This window comes from Anas platyrhynchos, chromosome 18 (genome assembly GCF_047663525.1).
Source record: "Anas platyrhynchos isolate ZD024472 breed Pekin duck chromosome 18, IASCAAS_PekinDuck_T2T, whole genome shotgun sequence".
Classification (NCBI taxonomy): domain Eukaryota; kingdom Metazoa; phylum Chordata; class Aves; order Anseriformes; family Anatidae; genus Anas; species Anas platyrhynchos.
The window spans coordinates 3,574,924-3,600,769 of NC_092604.1; the positions used below are offsets into that span (position 1 = coordinate 3,574,924).

A 25,846-nucleotide genomic window follows, 5' to 3' on the forward strand; every position below is an offset into this window, starting at 1 on the left:
ACTGATGCATTGGGAGTCCGCCTAAAAATGCTGCCCGCAGGCTCTGCCTGAGCAGACGGAATGGTAAATACAAGGCTGGAACACCTCTCACATGAAGAAAGGCTGAAACAGTTGGGGTCATTCAGCCTGGAGAAGAGAAAGCTCTGGAGAGACTAAAGCGGCCTTTCATTATATGAAGAGGGCTTATCAGAAAGACAGAGGAAGACTTTATACCAGGGACTGCAGTGACAGGACAAGAGGCAATGGTTTTAAACTGAAATAGGGTAGATACAGATTTGATGTAAGGAAAAGACACTGGAACTGGTTTCCCAGAGAAGTTGTGGATGCCCCCTTGCTGAAAGTGCTCAAGGCCAGGTTGGGCAGGGCTTTGAGTAACCTGGTCTGGCGGGAGGTGTCCCCCCTATGGCACAGGGTTGGTGTTTGTTAAATGTCCCTTCCAACTGAGACCATTTTGTGATTCTGTGATTCTAAGTCTGGTAAGGGATGTTCCTCCTCCTTCAGGGCACTGTCATACTGCTGCTGGTGTGGGCTGTGGGGTTTCCCCATGGGCACAGTGAGTCATGCCTGTTGGACACCCCCAGCAGGCTGCAGAAATGGATGCTCTGCTCATTGCCATGGTCTGTCCGGGCAGCAGCCCCCAACCCCTGCCTCTGCATCCCAGCCTCATGCACCAGCTAAGATTCAGCAATGTGTGGTGGGGCAGCGCCAGTACCTCAGCAGCCGCATGCCCGCTGTGGCCCCCAGGTAGACGGGGGTGTCCCGCTGCTGCTCTGCAGGGATGATCTTCATGGCCTTGTCCAGGCAGGGCTTCAGGCTGTCTCCAGCCTTAGTGGCGTTATCTGCGTAGCTGGAGATGCCAGATCCTGCAAGAGAGCACCCCCTGATGGAGCCAGCCCAGGAGGGATGTGACAGGACAATGGGCGACATATCCACCCAGACAGCCTAGAAGCCCCCAGGTTTTTTCTCTGCATACCCAGATCAGGCATGCCCTTGCCTAGGGTGTCCCCAGAAGGGCACTGCTCAGAGCTGCTTTGCCCAGAGGTGGCACATGTGCCAAGGCCACGGTATCTGCAGAGACAGGTGGTGAGCTCTTGTGATGCTGAGTGCATGATTAATCCCAGCCGAGGCCAAACAGGAGGAACATAGCCATTCAGTCCCGCAGTCCCACTTGGTTAACAAACATCGTGATTCCTTATCTCCCCAGGGGAGGGGGAAGCTCTCATTTGTCCTGCTAGGAGGACATGCGGAACTGATACGCACATGTGGAGGTACTCTGTGCGCAGCTCAGTGCAAACAAAATCTTTCTATTTTTAGAGGCTGATGCCAGAACTGGGCACCCAGCATGGTCCTGTGGTGGGTGGGGATGGTTAATATCACTATTTACCTTCCCCTGAGTTCTGCATTACAGTATTGTCACTAGCCCAATTGCCCTCTCCCTTACTCTTTGCCCTCCACCAGACCTTTGCTTTGGAGCAGTTAACCAGTAACTGCCACACTGCAGCCACAGAGCCTTGATTTGACATCAGGGCAGGCTCTGCAACCTCTTGCCCCCTTGCCCAGGCACTGTCCCCTAGCCCAGTGGGCTTTGCCAGTCCCAGCCCAGCTCATTATACCACCTACCTGGCCCTACCCACAACAGCCACCACTGTCAGGCACCAGGGCCCATCAGCTGCAGCGTCCCCTGGCAGAGCAGAGGCTGGGCAGAGGGGCAGACCTGTTCTGGCACACTCACCATTCACGGTGCAGGTTTCCACCTGGCTGACAATGCCTGTGCCATTCTCCTTGTTCGCAGGCCACTGGTAGATGTAGAGAGCCGTGTGTGTGGAGCCAGCATCAAACACCATTCCATACTGGGGAGGCAGAGGGGACACAAGGTGACAGGGGGTGCAGAGCACCTTCAGCTGGCTGCAGAGCTCTGATTGCTGCAGGAGAGCTGGCAGAGCTCCCTGTGGGCATGGGGAACTCAAGTGGCAAAGCAAAAAGCACCAACAGAGCAGGCAAAAGGTGTCATTGCAGTCACCAGCTGTATTGGAGACAAGGCTCCATCACAAGCCCTGGGAGCCAGCAGGGAAGGTATCTTGCTGCTCTGCAAGGAAAGGACTGCATGTGCTGTCAGCAAGAAAACCGTGGCACACCCACATGGCATGCCAGCCTGCATGGCCATTTGTCTCCATCTTGGTGATAAACAGCACAGCCTGCCTGAAGCATGGGGAAAATCTCCTACCAAGGGTTAGCCAACACACAAGTGAGAGCAGGTAGCTGAGCTCCTGCCTAGGACCTTACCTTATTGCTGGGAGGCAGAAACACATCCTTCACATTTACGGCACTCAGTATGAGGGCAATGATACTGAAGACACAGGTGGCTGCTATGAGACCTGCAATGACCTTGGCTTTGTACTCCATTCTTCCTCCAACCTGCAAGAACAGCCCCAACCCCCAACTTAGCACATCTGCATTTGCATGGCCAGAAATGCAAATGTCATGGATGGAGATGGGACCTGTCAAGATAGAGCTTCTCCCATGTACTGAACAAGGGCTGGAAGCCATTCTCAGAATCACAGAGTCACAGCACAGCTGAGGCTGGAGGCACCTCTGGGTCCCTCTGATCCAAGCCCTGCCCCAGCAGGGCCACCCAGAGCAGGGTGCCCAGCACCACGTCTGGGAGGCTCCTGAAGATCTCCAAGAAGGGAACTCCACAACCTCTCTGGGCCTCACCTGTGCCAGTGCCCTGTTACCTGCATAGCACAGCGGTGCTGCCTGGTGTTCAAGGGAGGCTGGAACACTCCTGTGCTCCAGGTTGTGCCCAATGCCTCTTGTCCTGGCACTGACCACCACTGATGAGAGCCTGCCTCTGTCCTCTGTGGTCTCCCTCCAAGCATTTCTAGGCACTGATGAGATCCCCCCTGAGCCTCCCCTTCTCCAGGCTGAGCAGTCCCAGCTCTCTCAGCCTCTCCTCACAGCAGAGGGGCTCCATCTTCATGGCCCCATTCTGCAGTGTCCAGCTGCTCTTATGGGAGGCCCCTGGCAGTCTCACCAAGACACCCTGTCCTTCTGAGCCCTGCCTCCCTGGGGGATTTTCAGATAGGCTTTTTCAAGTTAGGCACTACTCAAACTGGGTGGAAGGTGAGGATCTCCCTTTCCAGCAGCAGCAGTAGGGAAGTGGCTAACACGAGACCCAGGCTGGCAGCAGGACCATGCCCTGGTAGGTTCCCAGTGGGGCTGTCCCCTCTGGGGTGCCAAGCCGCATCCCTCTGGCACCCACATGCTGCCATCATACCCTGCATCCTCACACAATCCATCCCACAGACTTGGGACCATCAGGTCACATAAAATAGAACAGTCCAGATGGAAGGGACCTGAAAAGATCATCAGGGCCAAATTTCCCCATATTTAGTGGGAAAGGGAGCCTAAATGAGATAATCTAGCACCCTGTCAAAGTGCATCTTGAAAACCTCCAGTGATGGGGATTCTACTAACATCTGTCGCTCAACAGTCTCAGACTTCCCTAGGGTCCCTCTCCATGCAGGGGAACAACATCTCCATCAACATGTCTTCTGCTGCTCCAGCTCCTCTTGGGTCTTGGCAATTCTGCAGCAGGAAAGCAGACACACAGGGGTGGTGTCTGGGCTTGCAGGCGATCGATGCCCAAACTTTTCCTGCGGCCCTTGAAGGGTGCCAGAGGCAGAAAGCTCCCTCTGATCTGGGCACACGCAGCCAAGCTGGCATGCTGATGGTCACAGGAAGGCAAGGCCAGCGAGGCACTATGGAGCCCTTGGGAAATGGATTGGGCTTTATGTCTCCCCTTGCCTGGCCAGAGCTCAGCTCCCGGCAGAATCAGCCCTGAGGCACCAGTAAGAAATTGCGGCAGAGAAGCAAAGCCCAAGGGCCTGGTTCTCCACAGCAGCCTCAGCACACAGCAGGTGACACGTTCACATGCTCACCATCCTGAGGCCACCCCAGGTATGCTTTTCTACACACACAGCTCTCCCTCCTCCTCCTGCATCAGCTTGCTTCGCAGCACCAGCACACGCAGCGTGCCGGCAGGGAGCGTGTGGCATCGGGCTGCGAGCCAGATCACAGCCACGTGGTAGATTCCCCAAGAGCCCTGGACATAAGCTAGAGAAGTGGTCTAACCCAAATGGTGCTTTGGGGGGCACCTCGGGGTGTGCACTTGGCTATGCGGTTCTCCCAAGAACACACCAAAAATTCCCTCACCCTTCAGAGTGGCCAGATCAGCAGTTTCAATAGGAGAGAAGATCTTTGGCAAAGTCACAGGAGATGCTGATTCCTGTTTCAGTCAGCATCTCCAATGATAAACAAGGGTGACCAGTGCCCTGTGTGACATCAGATGTATAATGATGGGTGACAGCTGTTCTCTTCTGTTCTGTGTCACGGCACATAGGACACAGAAATCTTTATCATGAAACAGGAAACATTTATCAGACCATATCCAATACCCCAAAGCCCTGCCCTGTATGGTAACAACAGAGACATGTAAGATGGTGATGAATTCCTGTATTGTCACATCTCCAGTCCTATTAATCTTGCTGTAGTCCACACAGTCCAATAACTGTTATTGGGCTGTACCTTCCCTTCTCCTGGTTATAGAGCAAATAGAAAAGTCCCTATCCCAGCACTCATCATGGAAAATCCTGTCCGAGCCACTGTGTGATGGTAATACATTGCACAGTCCTGTGTGCAGGAGCAGGTGCAAAACTACCTCCACCTCTTCTTGGAAGGGACTAAATTCCATTTTTTCTCAGTAGCAGGCAACACCCAAAGGCTGAGCCTGCAAGGCCAGGGGATTAGAGCAAGGCACGGGGAAGGAGCCCTGCAAGCGGAAAACAAGGAGGGAGGGATGTGAGAAGCTGATGGATCTGCCCTGTTTTTCAGTAGCACCTCAGGGCTGGCCAGGTGCCCATATCTGCTGCTGTACCTGGCACGGCGCTCTCAGGGAGCAGGTCTGGGGCACGAGCAGAAGAGACAGAAAAGCGGTGATGCCCCCAGAGCAAAGGAAAAGGCATGCTGCTGCACGGCTCAAGCACCAATGCCCAGATGTTTCAGAATGCGGAAAGTTTGCAGCTGTGCATGCTGCTTGGGCTGCTCTTGCACCGGTTTGTGTATGACCAGACACAAAGAAGTGATCTGCCAACAGCTGCAGGACAGCTTCTTGCAGTGTCCCTCAAGGGAAGGGAGGGAGGGAGGAAAGGGAGCCTCAAAATTAGGGAGAATTGTCTTGTAAGCACTGTTGGATGTAAACTGTGTGTTGCTCAGGAGAATGGAAATCAAACCTCCCCACCGTGCACATGTGGGATTCGGATGTCAAAAAGTTCTTAAAGTTATATGAAAGGGGGTGAACGCGCATGCTGGGAGCATCCCTGCCAGGCAGAATGGTCCCTGCCTCCCATCCCTCCCACCAGTGTGGGGGCTCAGCAGAGCCCTCCACGTCCCCTCTGCACCCTGTAGGGCACCTCGAGCAGCAACCCAGTGCCCTCCTGCTCACCTTCCCGGCCCACAGCACGTGTTTATCTCCAGCGTCTGGCTCTGCTGCTGGCCAGAGCACCCCAGCAGCTCTCAGCCCCCTGGAGCAAAGCCTCATGGAGGGGTGCCCCGACCCCCTCCCCTGCCCGCAGCTCACCTGTGCTGCTCCCGGCACAGGGCCACGCTGCTGCTCACCTCGGTGTCAGCGCGTACCTGGAGTGTGGCGCTCAGTGCCTGGGACAAAGGCTGTCCCGGAGTCCCCCGTATGGCCCTCCCCTTGGCCCCAGACCAGCAACCTGCCCAGGAGAGCACTCGTCCAGGAGGCAGCAGGGCTGAGGCTGGAGAGCCCAGGTGAGAACAGCACCTGGCTTTAAGCACTTTGCTGCTGGAGGAGAGGCTCTGCTGTGGAGATCTCCGCCCTTGTGGGTGGTTTGGGTCCACGCACGCCTGGCAGTGCTGGCGGGGCTCGGCAGGGCTCAGCTCTCCATGACTCCCACAAGAGCTCCAGCCCTCTCCTCTGCACCTCGAGGAAGCCACCAGGACAAAGACAGCAGCTGAGATCTGGGAGAGGGGCTTCTGCCCCACCGATATGCCTGTCCCACCCCTGCTGCATGAACACGCTGCAGGGTAAGGCATGGGCCAAGCCTGTCACCCTGCACCCCAGCTGCAGAGCTGCCCAGGGCAGAAACGTGAGGGACCCGGCAGGTGGGGGAGGGACCCATCCTCATGGCCAGGGACACACAGTGGAACCTGTCCCCACTGCCAGGGACCTGCCACCACAGGGACCTGCCACCACAGCCAGGCGCCCAGCTGTCTCCACGGCCAGGGACCAGTCCCCGTGCACAGGGTGCTCTCTGTCCCCACAGCTGGGCTCCACCGCTCCACAGCCGGGCAGCCCCAGCCCCGTGCCGAGGGTCCCATCCCCGCGGCCAGTGCCCGTCCCCACGGATCACACGCGGTCCCCTCCGTCCCCGTGCTGAGGGTCCTGCCCGGCCCCACGGCCCCGGCCCCTCAGCCCCCCCCCGCAGGCCGCCCGCGGCCCCGCCGCTTTCGCTTTGCCCGCGGGCCCCGCCCGAGGCGCCGCGCGGCTGCCGAGCCCCGGGGTGGGCCGGGGCGGCCTCGCCGAGCCCGTCGGGGGCGCCATGAGGCCGGGCCGGGCCGGGCCGGGGCGCTGGGGCTCGGCAGCGGCGCTGGTCGTGCTGGCGGTGCTGGTGGCGGCCGTCCTCCTCCTGGTGCTGGCCCCGGACAGGGACGCTGCCCTCCCCGCGAGGAACCAAGTAGGTGCCCGGGGCCAGGACCGGCCGCCAGCCCCTTCCGCGGCTCGGCCCGGCTCTGCCCGGGACCGGCCCGGCTTTTCCGGGCTTAGCAGAGGCAGGGCCGGGCAGGCCGGGCCCCGCACCGTGGTCCCATCTCCGTGGTGAGGAGGGGAAGGCGAAGGGCGGCCTTCCTCAGCACTGCGCCGTCCCCACCCAGGCTGTTCCCTGGTGTCGGACCTCTGGGCCGCGCGGGGCTTTCCTTCTCTGTCTCCTGCTGCTTTCTGCTGTCATCTCGGACGGGCTTTTGCAGACTGTTAAAAATCACGAATTTTTGTGAGGTCTGCCATGGCTGCAGGTCTGACAGCAGCTCTGGCTGAGCTGTGTAGCACATGTTGGGATGCCTCCCTGCTCCGCGCATCCTGCAGCCGCCCTGCCTGTCTTCGCCCTGCGGTGCCTGCCTTGGCTGGCCACGTCTGGGGCTTAGAAGGGAAGGGGAGGGGAGGCTGAGGGTGCAGCCTGGTGCTGCTGGTGGGTTCACGTAGGAAGCGAGACTTCCCATGACGGTGCAGCCCCAAAAACGTTGCCACCTCGTGTCCCCTCTGCCTCCCCAGTACGGAATGGTGTTTGATGCTGGCTCCACGCACACGGCTCTCTACATCTACCAGTGGCCTGCGAACAAGGAGAATGGCACAGGCATTGTCAGCCAGGTGGAAACCTGCACCGTGAATGGTGAGTGTGCCAGAACAGGTCTGCCCCTCTGCCCCAGGTTGCTGTCCCTAACTCCTGCAGCATGGTGGGCGACCTGAGTCTTACAGCCTGTCCTGTGCCAGGAGGAGATGGCCCAGAGGAACCAAACTAAACTGTTGTGGGGGAGAGGCTGTGGTTTAGGGAGCCCTAGAATATCAGTGTGAGGTGCCCAGAGGCTGCCCAGAGGTGGGGAAGAAATTGGGCCCCCAGTTAGCACAGCTCGTGGAACTAGTCTTGTCTTGCAGCCAGGTGTTATGCTTCATCTCGTGGCCTTGGGTGTTGGATGTGTAGAGCTTGAGTCTTCTTCAGTGCAACCAATTCTTTAGCTCTTCCCATAACATCTCTTTACAGTGTCTTTCATGACTTAAAGTGTGTCTACATGTTTCCACAAGGCCTCCTAAGAGCTCTCCAGATAAATGTTACTGTGATGTTACTGTGTCTCTGCTGAGTTTCTGCTTGTGTTTCCCAGCTGCTCTTTGGGTCAGTACCTGTCTTTTAGGTATGCCCAAAACACAGAGTTTTGGGCAGTGACTGAGACTTCTGAGTATTGCCAGGGAGGCTGAGAGCTCCCTGAGCCAGTAGGATGGGTGGACGTGTCCCCTGCTATCTCATCCCTCCTGGGCTGGCTCCGTCAGGGGGTGCTCTCTTGCAGGATCTGGCATCTCCAGCTACGCAGATGACCCTGCTGGGGCCGGAGCCAGCCTGAAGCCCTGCCTGGACAAGGCCATGACGATCATCCCTGCAGAGCAGCAGCGGGACACCCCCGTCTACCTGGGGGCCACAGCAGGCATGCGGCTGCTGAGGTACTGACGCTGCCTGGAGCTACGCACCTCCACAGCCCTGCCCCAAACCCTGGAAGCCTGCTTTCCAGTGAAAGCAGCAATGGGACAGGGCTATTAGTGATGGGAAGGGCTCAGGGGTTATGTTGCAAGGTTGAAGGGACACTTTGCCCTCCTGGCTGGCATCTCTGATGGACCCATTTGTGGTGGGGAACCAGTGACCCTGTTGTTACACATTTTCTGCCCATACCATGCTCTCCCTCCCTCCTTTGGCAGGGAGCAAAACAGCACAAAAGCTGAGCAGGTCTTCGCTGAGGTCACCAAGGCCATTCGAGAGTACCCTGTGGATTTCCGTGGAGCTCAGATCCTCACAGGAAACGAAGAAGGCTCCTTCGGCTGGATCACCGTCAACTACCTGCTGGAGACACTCATCAAGGTGTGGGATGGTGAGAGGGCAGAGGGGAGGGAAGGTCTCACTGTGCTGGGAGATCCTGCTTTGATGGAGCATCCTCAGTATTTCTGGGCACCAGGGTCAGGGTCCCCTGGGGTCAGTCCTTGTTTGAAGGTGAAACAGGGAAATCTGGAGCCGCATCAGCCCCCACAGTGTCTGGAAGAGCCCTAAAGGCTGTGAGGCCAGTGAACTGTGGGTCCCCTCTCTGTCATGCTGTAGTTTGGGCTGGGAAGCCAATACTCCTGTGCTCATCCTGCACTGGATCTGTGTGCCCTGTAAGTGAGTCTCGGTTTGGGGCAGCATTCCTTCACAGGCAAGTGGATCCACCCACCAGTGGAGGATACCGTTGGAGCTCTGGACCTTGGTGGGGCTTCCACCCAGATCACATTTCTTCCTGGGACCACCATAGATGACAGCAACACAAGAGCTCTCCTCAGACTGTACGGGACCAACTACTCCATTTACACCCACAGCTACCTCTGCTATGGACAAATGCAAGCCCTGAAGAGGCTGATGGCATCTTTACACCAGGTAATTGCCTCCTGCCTTGTGCTCTCCTGCAGCCAAAGCCCTGGTCTCACTGAGCTGGGCAGGCAACGTGTGCTGGGTGTTATGACCAGGGGGCTTGGTGCCTTTGTGCAAGCAGCAGTCAGGATAGCAGATGCAATGGGGCCACCTGCACAGGAGCCACCTCAGGCGTGTCCCAACACCAGGGCAGGAATGAAACAGATGGAGTCAGACACCTGGTGCCTGACCACAGGCACTGCCAAGGCAGCTGGTGCCTGGGGTCCTGTCCCAGGGCCATTTTGCCCACCCGCTCTCCTTCCCTGTCCTGATGGCGGGGCTGTGTCAGCCCAGCCTCAGTCACAGCTGCTAGAAGGACTTGAGTCGTGGAGGAGGGAACCCACTGGGTGCCATGAGGCTGGGGAAGACACAGTGGGATTTTTTAGCATATGTCTTGTAGGGAATAACTTGGGTTTATGAGAAGGAGTCTGAATAGGCTGATCTTCAGAGGCAGGTGCTGGGAGAGTGGAGGGAGGTGTCATTGCTGCTCAGGGTAACCCTCATGTCTGTAGCATGGCTGAGGGACAAGGTCTCAATGCCAGTTCATGATGCTTGGAACAATAATGGGCAAAAGGCAACATCCAGAGCATGTTAGCAGACAGAAATCAACATGCATTTCTTTTCTGATTAAGTGGTTTCTCAGCTTTGGCTCTGCCTCTGAGTCTGGTGACACTACAAAGGAAGAATGGGGACAAAATGGGTGCACACTCAGCACAGGGCACAAAACCCCAAGGCCCTGGACATGCAGCTGTTGCTGTAGCTGATCCCTGACTGGGACATGGCACACCCTGGCTGTGCCTACAGCACTGTGCCTGCAGCTCACAGCATGGTGTTAGATGAGACCTCATGAGCAGTGGGGCCTGCATGAAGGCAGGGTGCCTGCATCTGGGTGTGGAAACAGGCACTGTCTGTGGCCTGCTTCTCTCTATCCTCATCCTCAGTGCCAGAGTGATGCTAATGCCTCTCTCTCTCTCCAGGGCAACCTATCTTCCCAGCACATATCGCACCCCTGCTACCCCAGGGGATACCAGGAGAACATCACCATGGCAGAGCTCTACAACAGTCCCTGTGTCCCCACACCGAGCACACCCAGCCCCGCACAGGTCCTCATGGTAACGGGGACAGGGGACCCGGCGGCGTGCAGTGCTGCCATGCAGAAACTCTTCAACTTCAGCTGTGAGACCAACAGGACGTGTGGGTTCAACGGGGTTTATCAGCCGCCTGTGCGGGGACAGTTCTTTGTAAGGAGCCTCCGGCCCCACGGTGGTGGTGTGGGTGTGGGGCTTTAGGGCACCAGAGGCTGGCCAAGGCTCTGGGAAGCCTGTTGGAGGAGGAAAGTGAATAGTGCCAGTGACAATGGATGTCTTGAAAGCTGGGGTGTTCCTCATGCATGGAGACATGCAGGGTGCTCACTGGTGTGCCAAACAGACTACCATATTCTGTATTTCCAGAGTCTTCAGGGCTCTCTTCATTCAAGCTGGTCAGCAGGCAGCACCCTATGTGGTGTGCCCCCTGGACACCCACAGAGCACCCAGAGTGAGAGTGGAGGGTGGCAGGAAAACCTGGGCCTTCACTAACCTGCTCCTTTTGGTCATAAACACCCACAGGCGTTTTCAGGGTTTTATTACAGCCTTCACTTTCTGAATCTGACTGGAGAGCAGTCCCTGAGCTCAGTCAATGACACTCTCTGGAAATTCTGCACCAGGAATTGGAAGAAGGTAAGATCCTGCCTAGCTGCTGCTGGCCCCTGCCTGTATTTCATCCAGCCTGGACACTGGGCAGCTTGAGGGCCTGCCACAGCCTGTCTGTCCCCTGCTGCAGAAAAGGGCAGCTGGAGGGAGCTGGAAAGAGCACAAAGATCTCTGGGCAGGGAGAGATGTGGGAGTGCAGCCTGCAGCCTCACAGCTGCTGCTCCTGATTGCACTGCAGGGCCCTTCCCCACTGGCTGCCTCCCTTTGCTCTTCCACATCTACAGCTGCAGAAGGAGTTCCCCACTGCAAACAGGACCCACCTCCGTGACTCCTGCGCCGCCAGCTCCTACACCCTCACCCTCCTGCTGCACGGCTACAAATTCAACCACAAGACGTGGCACAACATCCACTTCTGCCAGCAGGTAGGAAAGGGCCTGGCTGCCACCTTACCTCGCAGCTGCTTCACTAAGCTTGCATGCTTGTGCCCACCCTGCTCTGCCACACTTGGGTGCGGGAACTGGGGATGATTGGTTGGCATAGTCCACCACCCACATCCAGGCTTGCCTGATACTTTGCAGCCCTTCACATCCCTCTTCTTTCTCTGTCTGCACAGGTCTCAAATGTAGATGTGGGCTGGACTCTGGGCTATATGCTCAATCTCACCAACATGATTCCCCCGGAGATCCCCCAGAATGTCATAGGGCTCCCAAGAAGCAACTGGATAGTAGCCACAGTCTTGCTGGCCGTCATGCTGGTTCTCACCTTCTGCCTGCTTGTGGCTGTGTGCTACCAGAAGAACTACTCTGGTTATGAGAGCCTCTAGCAGTGCTGGATGCAGAGGCTGTTGCAGCCACCTGGTCCTGCTGCCAAGCTTGTGCAAGGAGCTGTCAGTGGGGGAATGGGCCCCATGTCCCAGGGCTGCGAACTTGTGGGGCACCTGTGTCATGGCCTGGTGAACTGGAAGCAGAACAGGCCTTTAAAAAAAAACAACACCCTGTAACTGTGTGCTGTGTGGTTTCTCTTTCCCCTTGCTGCTGGTTGAAGAAGCCTCTAGGAGAAAGGGCATGGCTGTGTGGGGCAGGGCTCAGCACTGGGGGCTTGGAAACAGTAGTGATGAGGGGCAGCTATGACCAGAGCGGCCAGGAAGAGAGAAGGGGAGTCTGGCAGCAATAGGATCATCGCAGGGCTGGTTGCCACCTACAGCAGATACCCCAGGTGGGACAGAGGTGCCACCTAGAGGGATGTTGGGGCCATGGGGGAAAGTTGGCCTGGGCTCTGCCCAGGTCTGGGAAGCTGTGTGAGGTGGGGAGTCACAGAATCACAGCACGGCTGAGGCTGGAGGCACCTCTGGGTCCCTCTGATCCAACCCCTGCTCCAGCAGGCCTCCTCCTTTCCCAGCACCATGTCCATGCAGTTTTGGAGACTCCACAACCTCTCTGGGCAGCCTGTGACAGTGTCCCACCATCCGCACAGCACAGAAGGGCTGCCTGGTGTTCAGAGGGAGCCTCCTGTGCTCCAGTTTGTGCCCAATGCCTCTTGTCCTGGCACTGAGCACCACTGGCGAGAGCCTGCTTCTGTACTTTGCAGCCTCCCTCCAAACATTTCTAGGCACTGATGAGATATCCCCTGAGCCTCCCCTTCCCCAGGCTGAGCTGTCCCAGCTCTCTCGGCCTCTCCTCACAGCAGAGGGGCTCCAGGTCTTTGCTTATTTCCATAGCCCTTTGGGGGACTTGCTTCAGGTCTCTTATTCTGGGGAGTCCTGAGTGGGACCCAGCCCTCAGGGGGTGGACTCAGCAGTGCTGAAAGAGGGGAAGGATCACCTCCCCCCACCTGCGGGTATTATTTTCCCTAATGCAGCCCAGGGCACCATTCCCTGCCTTCTTTGTCCCGAGGGAGGGCCGGTTGCTGCCTCAGGGTCAGCTTGGTGCCCAGGCTGCTTCCAGCTGGGTGCCCCCAGCACATCCTGGGGCTGGGGTTGTTCCTCCCTGGGGGGAAGGACTCTGCACCTCTCTCCCTGGGGAACCTCAGGTGGATCCTACCAGCCCATTCATCCAGCCTGGTGAGGTCCCTCTGGTTGGCAGCAGGGCCCTCTGGTGCATCAGCAATGCCACCCCATTTTGTGCCAGCTGTATACTCACTGAAGGTACACTCTGCCCCTTCATCCAGATCATTAATGAAGTTGTTAAACACGTTTGGACCCAGAGCTGACCCCTGGGGCACACTGCTAATGACCCTCCAGGGGTGTGGCTGTTCAATCCACCTCAGTCTGCCCATCCAGCCCATACTTCAACAGCTTCTCTATGAGGATCTTATGGGGGACAGTGCCAAAGGCCTTACTGAAGTCTGGACTGACAATGCATGGGAGCAGCCCCGCGTGTTTTCCCACACAAGGTCCATCTTTTGTCATTTGTGCCCTGTGTCTGTGCCAGGCAGCTATCTCGCCCTTTCCAGCACCCAGGCGATTTGGGAACGCCAGCTCTTGGAAGATGTCCTTGTCCTGGTGCCCCCACAAGGTCCATTGGGCACTGCATGGGGCGAGCACCCTGCTCCCTGCAGCACTGGGCAGTGCTGAGGAGATGGATTTTGCTTCCTGTGGCTGGGGCAATCGTTCTGTCCCCTTTCTCCTGAGTTCCTGTTGTCATCATAACCAGCCCTTACCTGGGACATGGAAGCAATAAAATCTTATCGGCTCAGGAGCAATACAACAAGCATTTCCGTCTTTGCTGCCTTTTGCAATGTTTATTTCTGGATAACAGGAGTGGTTGGGTGCTTGCCTCTCTGCAGAAACAGCAAATGTCAGCTCTGTGCTGCTGGGAGGCAAATGTGCTGCCGGCAAATAACACAATGAATCATGCACAGGGCAGATAAGGAGTGAGCAGGACCAAAGGCAAAGGCAAGGACACAGCTGTGGGCAGGACCCAGTTCAGTGCCCTGTGCAGGTCAAGGCAGAATTTGCAGCCTGCTGGAGTCACAGCCTGACACCCAGAGCGCACAGGACTTGTGCTGGTGGGACAGCCTGGTGTCTGGGAAGGCACTTGGGAACGGCAATCCCTTTATCCCATTATGGAAGGGAAGAGAGGGATGAGGAGGGGAGAGGAAAGGAGATGGACCCTGTGGAGAGGCATGGACCACCCTTCTGGCTCTGGATTGCTCAGTTTGCCTTTCAACTCCAAGGCCATCAGCTGAGCCCAGACAATGGGTATTTAGGAGAGCCAGCTGGGACACCACAGAGCCTTGCATGCCCTCAGGCTGGCAGACCTGGCAGGGACCCTCCTGGCTATTGGTGACCATGGTCAGACCCAGCACTGGAGGAAGCACCCGGCCACATGCCTGTGGCCTCAGGCTGGCGGTCTGGCACCCAGGTCCTCCGTGGCCCGGCTCGCTCTGCCTGGCCCCACGCTCCGGCTGGTGGGTGCAGGCCGGACCTGTAACAGGCGTGGCGGTGCGAGGAGGCAGATCGGCATGGCTGCGGCGTGTAGACTCATCTGAAAACCTCCTGCAGTGCCTCTCCTCATGTTTGGGGCCAGTCCCATGGGGCAGCCACTGGTTCCTCTGTGCCCTGGAGGTTCCTGTTCCTACACGCGCAAGAGCAGGAGCAGAGCAACGAGCCCCAAGGCCAGTGTGAGGGTGATAAAGGCGACGGCCGCAGCCCACAGGGAGGGAGCCTGCCCCTTTAGCAGCCCCGGAGCCTCCGCCGGGATCATGTTGGTGAGGTTCAGCATGTAGCCCAGCGTCCAGCCCACATCAGCGCTCCCTGCCTGCACGAGGAGAGGGGACGCTGAGTTAGCATTGCGCTGCCCCTGTCCCCACCCACCGGCCAGGTTCGCCGTTCACCTTCATCTGGAAGACGATGTTGTTCCAGCTGCTCTCGTTGAACTTGTAGGCATCAAGGAGGAGTGTGAGGATGTAGTTGGCGTTGGCGCAGTATTTGGGCAGCCTCTCAGGGTTCTCTTCAGGGTAGCTGGAAGAAAGCTGGGAGGGGGTGTTTAGAGAGTAAGGGAAATTATTTGCAAGTCATTTCCATTCAGGGACAATGCACTGCTCAAGGGGCAATGGCTCCACAACCACCAGCATGCAAAGAGACTTCAGGGCTATACGGGTGTTTTGGTTTTGTCCACAGAGGGCAACTCCTTTGAGGAGGTTTTAATCCCCACGTGAAAGTACAGAGACATACTGAATGGAGTTTCTCTCAGTCCAAATGCTCCCATTTTAGCCTCCTTGCGCAAGGGGCTCCTGCTCTCTGCCCTGTGGTAGCCCCACCGCACCTTTTGACCTTACTCATCCCCGTTTGACGCCTCCCCAGCAGCTGAATCCTCTCACCCTCCCCCAGGTCTCCATTCCCACCTCCATCCCAGCTCCCGTGATGATGGGGACATGATGCTGCTTTGACCTTCCCCTTTTCCCATGTTGTATGGGCAAAAAGGGCCCCTGAGGGTAGCTTCAGGACGGTCCTGGCTCCCACCCAGAGCCCAGGGATGGCTCCACTGTGTAGGGCACAGCTCAGTAATCAGGTAGCCTCTCCCTGGGGCAGTCCCCCCACCCATTTTCTTGTGCAGCTGCCCCAGAGCAGCTCCGATCATGAGGAACATACGTCCTCCCAGCTCCTTGTGCAGAAACGCTCGATGGTCTCCCTGACAGTAGCCAGCGACTGCCCCTCGGTCAGGTTGAGAAACTTGAAGTTATAGTAAAAAGCAGAAAAGGCCTGAAAGGCAAGAGGTACAATTGCTGATGTGTTACCGTGAGAGAACCCCCCAGGGGGAGCTGCCCTGTCTCCCCCAGAGCACAACTGCCTGCAGGGGTGGCTTCACCAGGTCTGTCCCACCCTTGCACAGCCCTAAGCATCGCTGTCCCTGTCCCAGCAGAGATGATGGCTGGGGGTCTGTGTGCCTGCTCTTTTTTTTTTTACTGAAAACTTATTTTTGACTAAGCTCCCGTCTTATTAAAATGGTCCCATGTGGAGCTCTGGCTGGAAAACCCACCAGCAGCAAGCCCTGGTGTGTCCTGAGGCACCAGCAATGTGGGTGCTTCTTGCTGTGGGGAGGTGACAGTGGCACAGGGCACAGCCTGACAATGTAGTGCCCGGGGAACACGTGCAGCTGAGCAAGTGGGGGGACAGGGTTTGCCTTACAAAGAACTGCCCGCTGATGGGGGGCTGGTAGACGCCATCGAAGGTGCAGTCCTGGCTCTGGCCACACGCGGAGAAGTTGAAGAGCTTCCTGATGGCAACCAGGCACCCACTGGCATTGCCCCTGCCCTCCAGGGTCACATTTCTGTCACTGGGGTACAGGCGTGGGTCACTCGCATTGGTGCAGGGGCTGGTGTGGAAGGAAGACAGCGAGATGGTTTCATTGTAGTCTTTGGGGTAGCAAGGATGTTCGACTCGTGTGCTGGAGGATGACTCCTGGGAATAGCAAAATTCTGTGATTTGAAGGCTTCAGCCTCCTCCAAACCTCTTGGTGGGCATCCTGGGTGGCTTCCCTCCAGGACCATGGTGCAGGCATATCCCACCTCCACAGCAGGGAATGACCCTCATGCTGTTTAATCCTGGTCTTGTCTGCCTGCAGTCCCAGCCTGAGCTTAGCACTAGTTCTTCCCCCTGCTTTATGAAGCTCCAATCTGCATGATACCCTCCTCCCACGGAGGCAGACAGACACCGCAGACCCAGCGAGCTGCTCTATGGTCTGGGACACACAGACTCTCTACCCCAGCTCTTACTCCAGCTCCAGCATCAAGGGACACCACATAGGACCTTCCTGGCTATGCAGCATGAACAAACCTCAGGCAAGGTGCAACTCCACGAAGACCCTCTTCCCCTCTGACCTTCCAAAAGTGTCCTGAGCAATGTCTCTGGTTCTCAGGCCCACACATTCACAGAGTAGTTGGGGCTAGGGGGCAGCTGTTGGACTCTGTGCCATCCCCCTCCTTAAAGCATCACCAACCAGATCAGGTTGGTCAGAGCCTTGTCCCAACAAGTTTTGAATGTCTCCAAGGGTGGTGACTCCACAGCATTTCTGGGTCCTATTCCAATATTTGGCTACCCTTTTGGGTGAAAAAGTTCTGCATCTGGTCAGAAGCTCTCATGTTCCAGCTTGTGGCAATGTCACTTTGCACCTCTGAGAAGAGTCTGATCCTGCCTTTTCTGCACCCTCCTGCAAGGCAGATGCATACAGGCAGAAGATCTTTCCTGAGCCTCCCCTTCTGGTGCTTCACATGCTCCTCCCCGCACCTCCCTACCCATTTCTGTACCTGCTCTCAGTCCCTGCTGATGCCTCTCTGAAAAAGCATCATCTTTTCTTTTTTTATATGTTAACAAGCCTGTGCTTGGTATCCCGAGAGTAGTCTGATTACCCCCCTGTTCCCCTCTCACCAGAATTAACTCCTTTGCCAGGCGCTTCACCATCTCATTCTGCCCGTAGCAGAGGTAGCTGTGTGTGTAGATGTTGTAGTTATACCCATACAGCATGAACCTGGAGGTTTCATTCCAGTTTATAACTGAACCTTTGGGGATAAAGCTGATCTGAGTTGATGCTCCTCCGAGATCCAGTGCCCCCAAAATGTTGGCTGCCTCTGGACGGACCCATGTGTGTGCTTTGGGGGAGTACTGCCAAGACAAACAGGAGAGGAAGAGGAGTGGGATACGGCTGCAATTACTTGCCCTGAGCAAAATTGTCATCCATTTAAATCAGTGGGGTTTTGTTACTAAATGTGATGGGTGTGGTGTCTTAGCTGTCTCTTTCTGTGCATGAGGTCTCACTGCCTTCCCAGCTCAACCAGCCTGGATGTTTCTCAGAGCCAGGAGAGAACAGAGATTGAACCGTCTGATGGTCAAGACATGGACTCTGGGCTCAAGGTCGCTTGTGCCCCACAGAGGGCTGCAGGGGACCTGACTTGGAGGGGGTGGACCTCTGCTCTTCTGGAGAGATGGCTGTGGGCTATCAGAGCCAGGGGAAGGACAGAAAGGCTCCGTTAGCCAGCACTGTGTGCAACTGTGGCAGTGCGGGGAGCGAGGACGGCAGGAAGCAAGTTTGGCTCCAGCCTCCTTCAGAGTGACATGTGGAACCCAAGCACAGACCTCCCAGTGCCACCTTCCTGGGGCATCGAGGGAAAATCTCGTCAGGAGCAAACTGTCTCTGTTGGGCTGTATGACCCCTAAGAGACCCCATGTCTATGTGGTGCCCACAGTTTTTATCAGGAACACCCCCATTCCTGATTTCTTTCCTCTTTCACTGGGGGCAAGTCTGAGGATAACTGGCTGCTGCCTCCAGACCACTGCTGAAAGCCATTAACTCAGACTCTTCCTTCTGTGCTATCAAAAGAGTGGGTGTTTTGCCTGTCTCCCACCTTGGTGAAGGACTCTAGCAGGTAGTTGATGGTGATCCAGCCATAAGCTCCCTCCTCTTCTCCTGTAATGATCCGAGCCCCACGGAAAGCCACAGGGTACTCTTGCATGGTTTTAGCGATTTCGGCCAGGATCTGGTCTGCAGCTGAGCTGTTCCGTAGCCTAAGAAGGATTCAAAGGTCAGGACCCATACCCAACTACATCAGTACTGCAGAGGAAACACAAGAAACAGTTTGCCTTTTCACTTGAGCTTTTTGCAACAGGCAGATTGTGTGAAATGGTGTTTCCTGCTACATAACTTGTGGGAGCAGTTCACACAGCTTCTGCTGCCTAAATCCTAACTGTCCCACCATCTAGGCTCAGAATCACAAATCTAAGAGCCGTATTGACCTCTGCCTTCCAGTGCAGCTTGAGCCCAGTCACATAGTGGTTTGCCACCCTTTGCTACTCAAGTATCTTCATGGTGTTGAAGGCCAGAGGGGACCTTCAGAACAAGCTCATCTAATGTGATACATAACATAGGACATCAGAAAATCATGCAGTTATAGTACTATAAGAAGGGTTTAGGTTGGAAAGGACCTTAAAGGACCATCCAGTTCCAACCCCTGCTATGGGCAGGGACCCTTCCCACCAGGCTTCAGCCCCATCCAGCCTGGCCCAAGGCACAGCCAGGGATGGGGCACCCACAGCTCTTCTGGGCAGCCTGGGCCAGAGCCTCACCACCCTCATTGCATGGAATTTCTTCCTTATATCTAATGTAGACCTACCCTTTTTAGTTTAAAGCCATTCCCTCTTGCCCTATTACTCCTCTCCTTGACAAAGAGTCCCTCCCCAGCTTTTCTGCAGCCCCCTTTAGGCACTGGAAGGCCTCTATAAAGTCACCCTGGAGCCTTCTCTTCTCCAGGCTGAACAACCCCAACTCCCTCAGCCTGTCTCTGTAGGAGAGGTGCTCCAGACCCCTGACCATCTTAATGTCTTCCTCTGGACTCCAGCAGGTCCATGTCCTTCTAGTGCTGGGGGCCCCAGAGCTGAACGCAGGGCTCCAGGTGGGGTCTCACAAGAGCAGAGCAGGGGGGCGATCACCTCCCTTGCCCTGCTGGCCACGCTGCTGTTGTAGCAGCCCAGGACACAGTTGGCTTTCTGGGCTACAAGCTCACACTACTGGCTCATGTTTAGCTTTTCATCCACCTGCACCCCCACTCCTCCGAAGGGCTGCTCTCAATCCACTCATCACCCAGCCTGTATTTGTGCTTGGGACTGCCCCAACCCAGGTGCACAACCTTGCATTTGGCCTTGTTGAACTGCATGTTGTACACATGGGACCAGCCTGTCCAGCTCCCTCTGGGTGACATCCTTTCCCTCCAGTGTGTCCACTGCACCACTCAGATCACTGTCATTTGCTACTTGCTGAGGGTCACATATGACCACCCACTGACCCCCTGCCAAAGCCAGAGCCAGCTGCTGAGCTCAGGGGTCTGTCAGGAAGGTGCCAGGCTGGATTCAGACCTCCGAGTGGGGCAGGTGTCCTGGGACTGTGGGCTTGTGCTCGCTCTCTGAAGCGAGTAAGCTTCAGGCTATGACCCAGCTCCTTCCCTGGAAAGGGATCAGATTACCAGGGCACAGAAATAATTTTAGAAATGTGCAACCGTAAAAGCAAAAACTGTGAAATGAAGGTTGATGTTTGAAGAGAGCTAATATTGGATGGGGAAAGGTCAGGACCCACAAACCCCTTTGCCTCCTGCCTCTGCCCTGTTTCCCACCAGCACCGATCCATCTAGGCATATGGCTCATCTGGGCAGATGCGGAACCCTCCTGGGCTGTGGGGTCCCAGGCTGCCAACGGGCATCTCTGAGCAGCCTCTCCAGACCAAACACCCAGGACAGCTCAGCAACCTGTGTGTCCCCACTGGTCTGGCGCCTCCCGCTCCCCACGGCCTGGCTCAAGGCAGCAGGAGAGCTGAGAGCAGGAGACGATGCTGTGCCACTGCCCCGTCAGCCCCGTACCCCACAGCAGTACCTCAGTAGCCTCATGCCTGCTGTTGCTCCAAGGTAAACTGGGACATCTCTCTGCTTCTCAGCGGGAACGACCTTCAGGGCTTTATCCAGGCACTCCTTTAGGGAATCACCGGCTTTTGGGGGATTGTTGGCATAGCTTGATATGCCTGGCCCTGGAAGAGAGTCAGGCTGGGACAAGCTGATGGGAAAGAGTTGAAGGAACAGGAGGATATAGGGCAGTGTCATCTGTCACCTCTTGGAACAACAGGTGTTTTGTCAGGGTCCCCTGGTCCTGCAGGACCTGGCTCACCCAGGTCTCCTCTTATGCTCCTCCACCTCTGAGTACTGGCCCACTGCACCTGTGCTCCCAGCCAAGCCCCAAGTAGGCATTTAACACTTGACCATGTTTTGTTACTGGGTCCCAGACGGAGGATGAAACTACAGAGGAGCTCCAAGACACTTCAGTCCCACCAAGTGTTTGGGCACTACCTTGTGCTTGAGGGCCCCCAGCCAAGAGCGAAGCCACAGTGGAGTTATGGACCCCCTGCCTGCAGCCAGGTGACACCGTGCCAGCAGTGACAGCCTGCAGAGGGGGTGCCCAGCTTGGGCAAAGAGCAGGAGAGCAGGTCACCCCGCCTGCCCTGTGAGCCCATGCCCAGGGGATACTGACCCTGGACGTCGCAGGACAAGGTCTGGCTGACCACACCGGTGTCATTCTCCTTGTCTGAGTCCCACTCGTAGACATACAGAGAGGTGTGGGATGAGCCTGCATCGAACACCATCCCGTACTGGAAGGAACAACCAAGACGTCATGCTGGAGGGAGGAGCAGCCTGCCCCTGGCCCTGCCAGGCTGCTCAGCCCCGAGGATGCCCCAAAAGCACCACTGCAAGGCGGTGAATGTACCCCAGACAGAGCGCAGCAGTGAAGGACACATCTGCCAGCACATGGCATGGCATCTCTCCCTGAGGGGCTTTTAATTGCCTCTGCTGAGCTCTGTTCAACAATGCCAGCTCACACAAGCATTCTCTTGGTGATTTCCTCATGCTTTCTTATTTTCTTTTTCTGTTAAACGCCTTTTGTATCTGCCCTGCCCCACCTCGGGGCCAGCAGCTCCCCAACCCCCTGCTCCCCCCCTGCTGCACCCAGCCCCACAGAGCCACACCTGTCCCTGAGCACCCAGCCACGTCACCCTCCCCAAAAAGCACTCTGGCTCCACTGGGACCCTGCACCCCTCTTCCAGCAGCCTCAACAAGATGCCAGGCTGCCAAGGGACAAAGGCCACATGGAGGGACTCTGCCCTACCCACCCGCTTCTTCATAACACATCAAGCACGCAGCAGGTTCCAGAGAAGGCTTCCCTCTGCTGCCTGGCAAGGAGTCTGGCCCCAGCCTGCTGTCAGTTGTTTCTCACTGCTTGCAAGCTCTTAATGCCATGCAGGAGCCATGATATGGCTGTGCTTGCTGCCCCGCAGGCAGGGCATGGAGACGCAGCCTCAGATGAAGGGCAGGAGCCAGCCAGAGGCAGCCCAGCATGCAGTGACCTGACTCCCATATGCCCAGGCTGTATTTCTTCTGCCTGCAGCTGAGAATGAAAGTAAAATGCCCACCCAGCTGATACACAGCAGGTGCCAGCACCCTCTTCACTCCTAACCCCGAAGACTAGCCATTGTCTCTGCTCACCTCCCCAGGGTGGCTGCTGAGGGACCCTCTTATGGCCTCACCTTGACCGTGGGTGGCAGGGCAACATCTTCAATCTTCACCAGGCTGAGAACAAGGGCAATGATGGAGAGTGTGACCAGGACCCCGAGGAGGGTGGTGGTGAAGAGCTTTTTGTTAGCAAACATTGTGGGAAGGCGCCTGCAAGCACACAGTGGAGAAAAGTGGTTGGACACGTCCACCTGGTCAGCAAGACTGAGGAGAGCACCCACAAAAGTTCTCCTGGGGGTGACACTATCTCAAACTCAAAAGTCCTGGTGCGTAGTCAGGTCTTTCCTTGAGAGCAGGAAAAAAAATGGTGGAGCTGAGGATAAAGGAGCCTGTCCCCAGAAGCCTGGCACAACCATGGGGGTTCACAATGGTCCTCCAGGTCCCACAGCCCCTCCAGCCCAGCTCACTGATGTGGGAAGGATCAGGTCCAGGAGGAAGAAAAGAAACACTGCACCAAACAGAGAAGGACATGGGAAATTCCAACAGACCCCACTGTAAGATGTTGTAGAAGGGAAAAGTGATTTTATTTTACAATAAAGTTCAGCTCACCTGTTAGTTCAGGAGCTGGCTTGTGAGTCCTCACTGTGGCTGTGGGCTCCTCCACTGCTGGCACCAAACCCAGCTTGGGCTCACCTTTTATATCCTTTGGAAGTGGACACAGGTTGAAGGTCTTCTCAACCTCATTTTGCCTCAAACCTCATCAGCCTTAAGCAAAACTCATGTTTGATTTATGCGTGTATTTATGGCTCAGCCTCCTTCTGCATCTTCCTGACAACTTATCCTTGCCCAGGTAGTTCCTCCTCCTCATTTGAATGAAATCACGCATAGGAGTCCTGCGGCTGTTAGCACATGCCTGTCTTTTAACCCGTTTAACCCTTATTCCCCTGCTCCTCTGGTGCTTTTACACACACGTTTCTGTTCTCTCCTTGCTCTGACCATTTTTAATCCTTCCATTACAAGTCTCTACAAGGTCTTTAAGAGGTGAGAGGGATGTTTCCAGTATCCACTGCTCTGCAACCACACACAAAGTGGAAGGTGACTTGATTAGAAGTTTTATTAAGATGAGAAGGATTCTCACACTGGAAGAGGAGGGGGGCCCTGCCAGGGATCTCAGCAGCATTCGGTGAGCTTTGCCAGAGGAGACACAAGAGCCCAGGAAGGAGGAAGTCTGCTTAGCCTGTCTGGGGCTGTGGTCACCCCTTCCTTGTGTGTGACTCGGCTATCACAAGACTGATTGCAGCAGGACTCAGTTCCCAGCTGCCTTATCTCAGCTGAGTCAAACAGAGAGTTGCCAGGACGGGGGAGCTGTCGGTGCATGATACAACTTTCCCAGAGCACCCTTCCCTGTGGCTGGAGGGGTGGTGGTTTTGGAGGCCCTGCTGTGTGCACTGAAGCCGAAGCAGCACCCTACAAAACGGGAAGCTTGGCCATCCCCTGGGTCCTCTGCTTCTGAATTCAGACCTTCAGGCCAGTCACTCTTTGGCAGCCTCCTTTGCACTGGTACATGCTGCTGGTGGGCTGCATTGAGCCCAAATGGTGCCACTACTCCTCTGCTCCTATCTCCACCTACCACACACCCTTTGGACTCAGGCAGCTTCTCTGGAAGAGGGTGATTGAGTGTCTGCTTCCTTCCTGGGTCTGAAATCCCCTGCTGCACAGCCTCCAGGTAGGGCTTTCCTGAGCAGAGGGGACTCATCCCCAGGCAGGACAGAGAGGCACTGCCCCCAGCTCCTCCATGCAGTGCTCTGCACCCCCACACACCAGACCCTCCATCTCCTGCCCCCGAGCAGGGCTGAGTGACTCCTCAGGCTGCTTTTCTTGGTCGATCAGTAGGAAATACAAAGTTCCAGAGGTCACATAACAACATCCATGTGGGCACAAGGGCAGTGAAGGACACACCTCGTGGGCCCACACTGAGGCAGCGGTGCATGGCTGTGGTGCACGGCAGGGCACCCTGGGCTGTGGGGAGCAGGGATGGGTGGCAGTGCCCCACATCTGCACCCAGCCTGGTGCACGTCCCGGCAGGGAGCTGGGACGCAGCTGGGGCCACACTCCAGGCGCAGAGCCTTGCGGTGCTGTCGTGTCCACCAGCACAGCTTCTGAGAGCAGAGGACACCTTGTGAATGTGGTGAGCAGGGTTACACATTCAAGTACATGGGATGTGTGCCACTGCAGGGGCGTGTGGCCCCGTGGTCCCACCCATTGTCTTCAGCACAGGAATCTGGTCCCGGTCCCTCCAGGAGCCGTGGTCACTGCAACGGGGCCTTGGAGCAACCTCCCCAGAGGAACCCAGCACCTTGCACCCATGAGTGGGGCCAGGACACATTCCCCTTCACCTGCTTCACCCAGTCATTCACCTTCCTCTTGGAAGGAGAAGTGGATGAGTCCTGGGAGGAAATGAGCACGAGCGAAAGCAGGAGAACCCGTTCCCTGGCACTTTCCCTGAGCAAAGAGCCCGTGTGAGTGCTGGGGCTGGCAGGGCTCGGTCGGGCTGCAGCTGGGGAGTGGGCAGCTGTCAGCACAGGCTCTGGGCAGGTGGGCACAGGGCAGGACAGGGGCTTTGCTGGGAGAGGCAATGCCGTCTTTAAATAGCTCAGTTAAAAGATCCAGTTGCTTACATTAAATAATCCTGAGCCAAGTCACGAGGAAATTTATTGACAAAACTCTCCCTGCAGAAACTTCAGGGAACAGAGGAAGGTGCAGAGCCCAACTGGGGCCAGGTAAAGGCTTGCTGCAGACCCCTTCCCAAACCTGCATCGTGTCTCTAGCATGCATCACACATGATGCACCCGTGCCTGCTCCCTTGGTGGGTTCACTTTCAGCCTGCATGAACAAATCAGGTAATTACCTCAGCTTTTACCTCCTTTGGGCTGGGCACTGGCCCATTTTCTTCCCCATTACTCCCCAGGAGGCACAAGGCTGGTTCCCCTCCCATCTGTGCTTGCCCCACGTGCAGCACTTTGCTCCTTCTCATGGGTGTCACTGTCCTGGCCAGGCTCTGCCAAGGTGACAACAGCCCTATCTTCATGCCAGAGAGTTACTGGGTGATGCCACTTGAAAGGGTGTCTGCCTGGGAAAGCACGGGCTGGGGCTGCCCGCACACCCTCGAGTGCTCTTTCCTGGCGCTGCTGAGCCCCAGCCTTGTTTGCCTTCAGGGATGTGCTGTGAGGAGAGCTGAATGTGCTGTTTGCTCATAACTGGAGACGTGACCTAAAGGTCACATTCTTCTTGCTGCAGGCTGACAGATCTGTTGTTGGGAGGTATTGAAAGAGAACATGCACACACCTATTGACATACATGTCTTTGTCGTTTTCCCCAGCCCTCCAGGTGACTCTTTGAGACCCAGAAGGAAGTTGCCGAGCTGCTGGAGGCTCAGCATGGTTCAAAGCCCATCCATGACTGCCAGCAGCTGGCACAGCTGCTGTTTGTGAAGTGAGATCCCCTCGGGTACTAACATCTCCCCTGGGCCTTCCTAAAGGACAGGATCCTGGGGGAAGGAGATCCTCTCATTTCCCCGCCAGGCAATTCCTGCACCAGCGGCCACTCCAGCTCTGGCCACAGCAAGTGCTGGTGCCTTGTGCCTGGCTGAGCTGCTCCACTCACTTTAGCTCCTCTTTCCCCTCCCAGAGGCTCCTAGGCCTCACTGCAACCCGTCCTAAGGAGGAACAACTCCAGCCATCCCTCCTCATCTGACTCCATCTGGACTGGTGGATCCGGGGACGTTTGCAGCTGCCTGTGGGATGCACACCCCTCATCCCTGCTGTTTCCCGCTGGCAGATAGCCGATCAGACCTTTCCTTCCTACCTACCATCTTTCCCTGAGTGTATAATTAATAAA

At 56.4% G+C, this 25,846-nt stretch overlaps 3 protein-coding genes across 12 annotated transcripts in view; 1 reads left to right on the forward strand and 2 right to left on the reverse strand.

Moving 5' to 3' along the window:
* ENTPD8 (ectonucleoside triphosphate diphosphohydrolase 8) overlaps positions 1-6,132 on the reverse strand; it is an 11,331-nt gene extending 5,199 nt beyond the window's left edge. The window contains exons 1-4 of one of the 4 annotated variants that reach the window (XM_027470988.3): positions 5,695-6,132; positions 2,284-2,415; positions 1,733-1,850; positions 713-863 (exon numbers count right to left, since the gene is read on the reverse strand). In XM_027470988.3, coding sequence (XP_027326789.3) covers positions 713-863; positions 1,733-1,850; positions 2,284-2,415; positions 5,695-6,117 — 824 coding nt within the window. In that variant the 5' untranslated portion in view covers positions 6,118-6,132. The other 3 variants (XM_027470986.3, XM_027470989.3, XM_072025501.1) reach the window with 3 other exon arrangements.
* Positions 5,986-25,797, forward strand: LOC101796222 (ectonucleoside triphosphate diphosphohydrolase 8). 5 transcript variants are annotated; one of them, XM_021269031.4, is made up of 9 exons: positions 5,986-6,108; positions 7,349-7,466; positions 8,137-8,287; positions 8,540-8,699; positions 9,015-9,245; positions 10,256-10,519; positions 10,886-10,996; positions 11,254-11,391; positions 11,583-11,969. In XM_021269031.4, exons 2-9 carry the CDS (start codon positions 7,355-7,357, stop codon positions 11,790-11,792), a joined length of 1,377 nt encoding a protein of 458 aa, XP_021124706.2. In that variant the 5' UTR covers positions 5,986-6,108; positions 7,349-7,354; the 3' UTR covers positions 11,793-11,969. The 5 variants fall into 5 exon arrangements, 3 of the variants coding, with proteins under 3 accessions (XP_021124706.2, XP_027326793.2, XP_027326792.2); XR_003501048.3 differs by lacking the exons at positions 5,986-6,108; positions 11,583-11,969 and adding exons at positions 6,547-6,758; positions 25,329-25,797 and having other exon boundaries at positions 11,208-11,391; XR_003501047.3 differs by lacking the exon at positions 5,986-6,108 and adding an exon at positions 6,548-6,758 and having other exon boundaries at positions 11,208-11,391; positions 11,583-11,721.
* Positions 13,689-22,812, reverse strand: LOC101795263 (ectonucleoside triphosphate diphosphohydrolase 8). 3 transcript variants are annotated; one of them, XM_005014759.5, is made up of 10 exons: positions 22,559-22,811; positions 22,024-22,159; positions 20,973-21,090; positions 20,325-20,475; positions 18,311-18,470; positions 17,337-17,570; positions 16,098-16,370; positions 15,561-15,671; positions 14,804-14,941; positions 13,689-14,727 (listed from the first exon to the last, which is right to left on the reverse strand). In XM_005014759.5, exons 2-10 carry the CDS (start codon positions 22,144-22,146, stop codon positions 14,545-14,547), a joined length of 1,491 nt encoding a protein of 496 aa, XP_005014816.3. In that variant the 5' UTR covers positions 22,147-22,159; positions 22,559-22,811; the 3' UTR covers positions 13,689-14,544. The 3 variants fall into 3 exon arrangements, with proteins under 3 accessions (XP_005014816.3, XP_038043975.1, XP_012950468.3); XM_038188047.2 differs by lacking the exon at positions 15,561-15,671 and having other exon boundaries at positions 22,559-22,812; XM_013095014.5 differs by lacking the exon at positions 22,559-22,811 and having other exon boundaries at positions 21,983-22,156.
* Positions 25,798-25,846: the final 49 nt, after the last annotated feature.

Coding starts and splice junctions, on each gene's coding strand:
- LOC101796222 (XM_027470991.3), top strand. CDS start 6,624: ATGAGGCCGGGCCGGGCCGGGCCGGGGCGCTGGGGCTCGGCAGCGGCG. Junction 10,520..10,885: donor CTGTGCGGGGACAGTTCTTT/GTAAGGAGCCTC, acceptor AAACACCCACAG/GCGTTTTCAGGGTTTTATTA. Junction 11,392..11,582: donor ACATCCACTTCTGCCAGCAG/GTAGGAAAGGGC, acceptor CTGTCTGCACAG/GTCTCAAATGTAGATGTGGG.
- LOC101795263 (XM_005014759.5), bottom strand. CDS start 22,146: ATGTTTGCTAACAAAAAGCTCTTCACCACCACCCTCCTCGGGGTCCTG. Junction 20,476..20,972: donor CTTGTCCTGCGACGTCCAGG/GTCAGTATCCCC, acceptor ACTCTCTTCCAG/GGCCAGGCATATCAAGCTAT. Junction 14,728..14,803: donor ACATCGTCTTCCAGATGAAG/GTGAACGGCGAA, acceptor CTCCTCGTGCAG/GCAGGGAGCGCTGATGTGGG.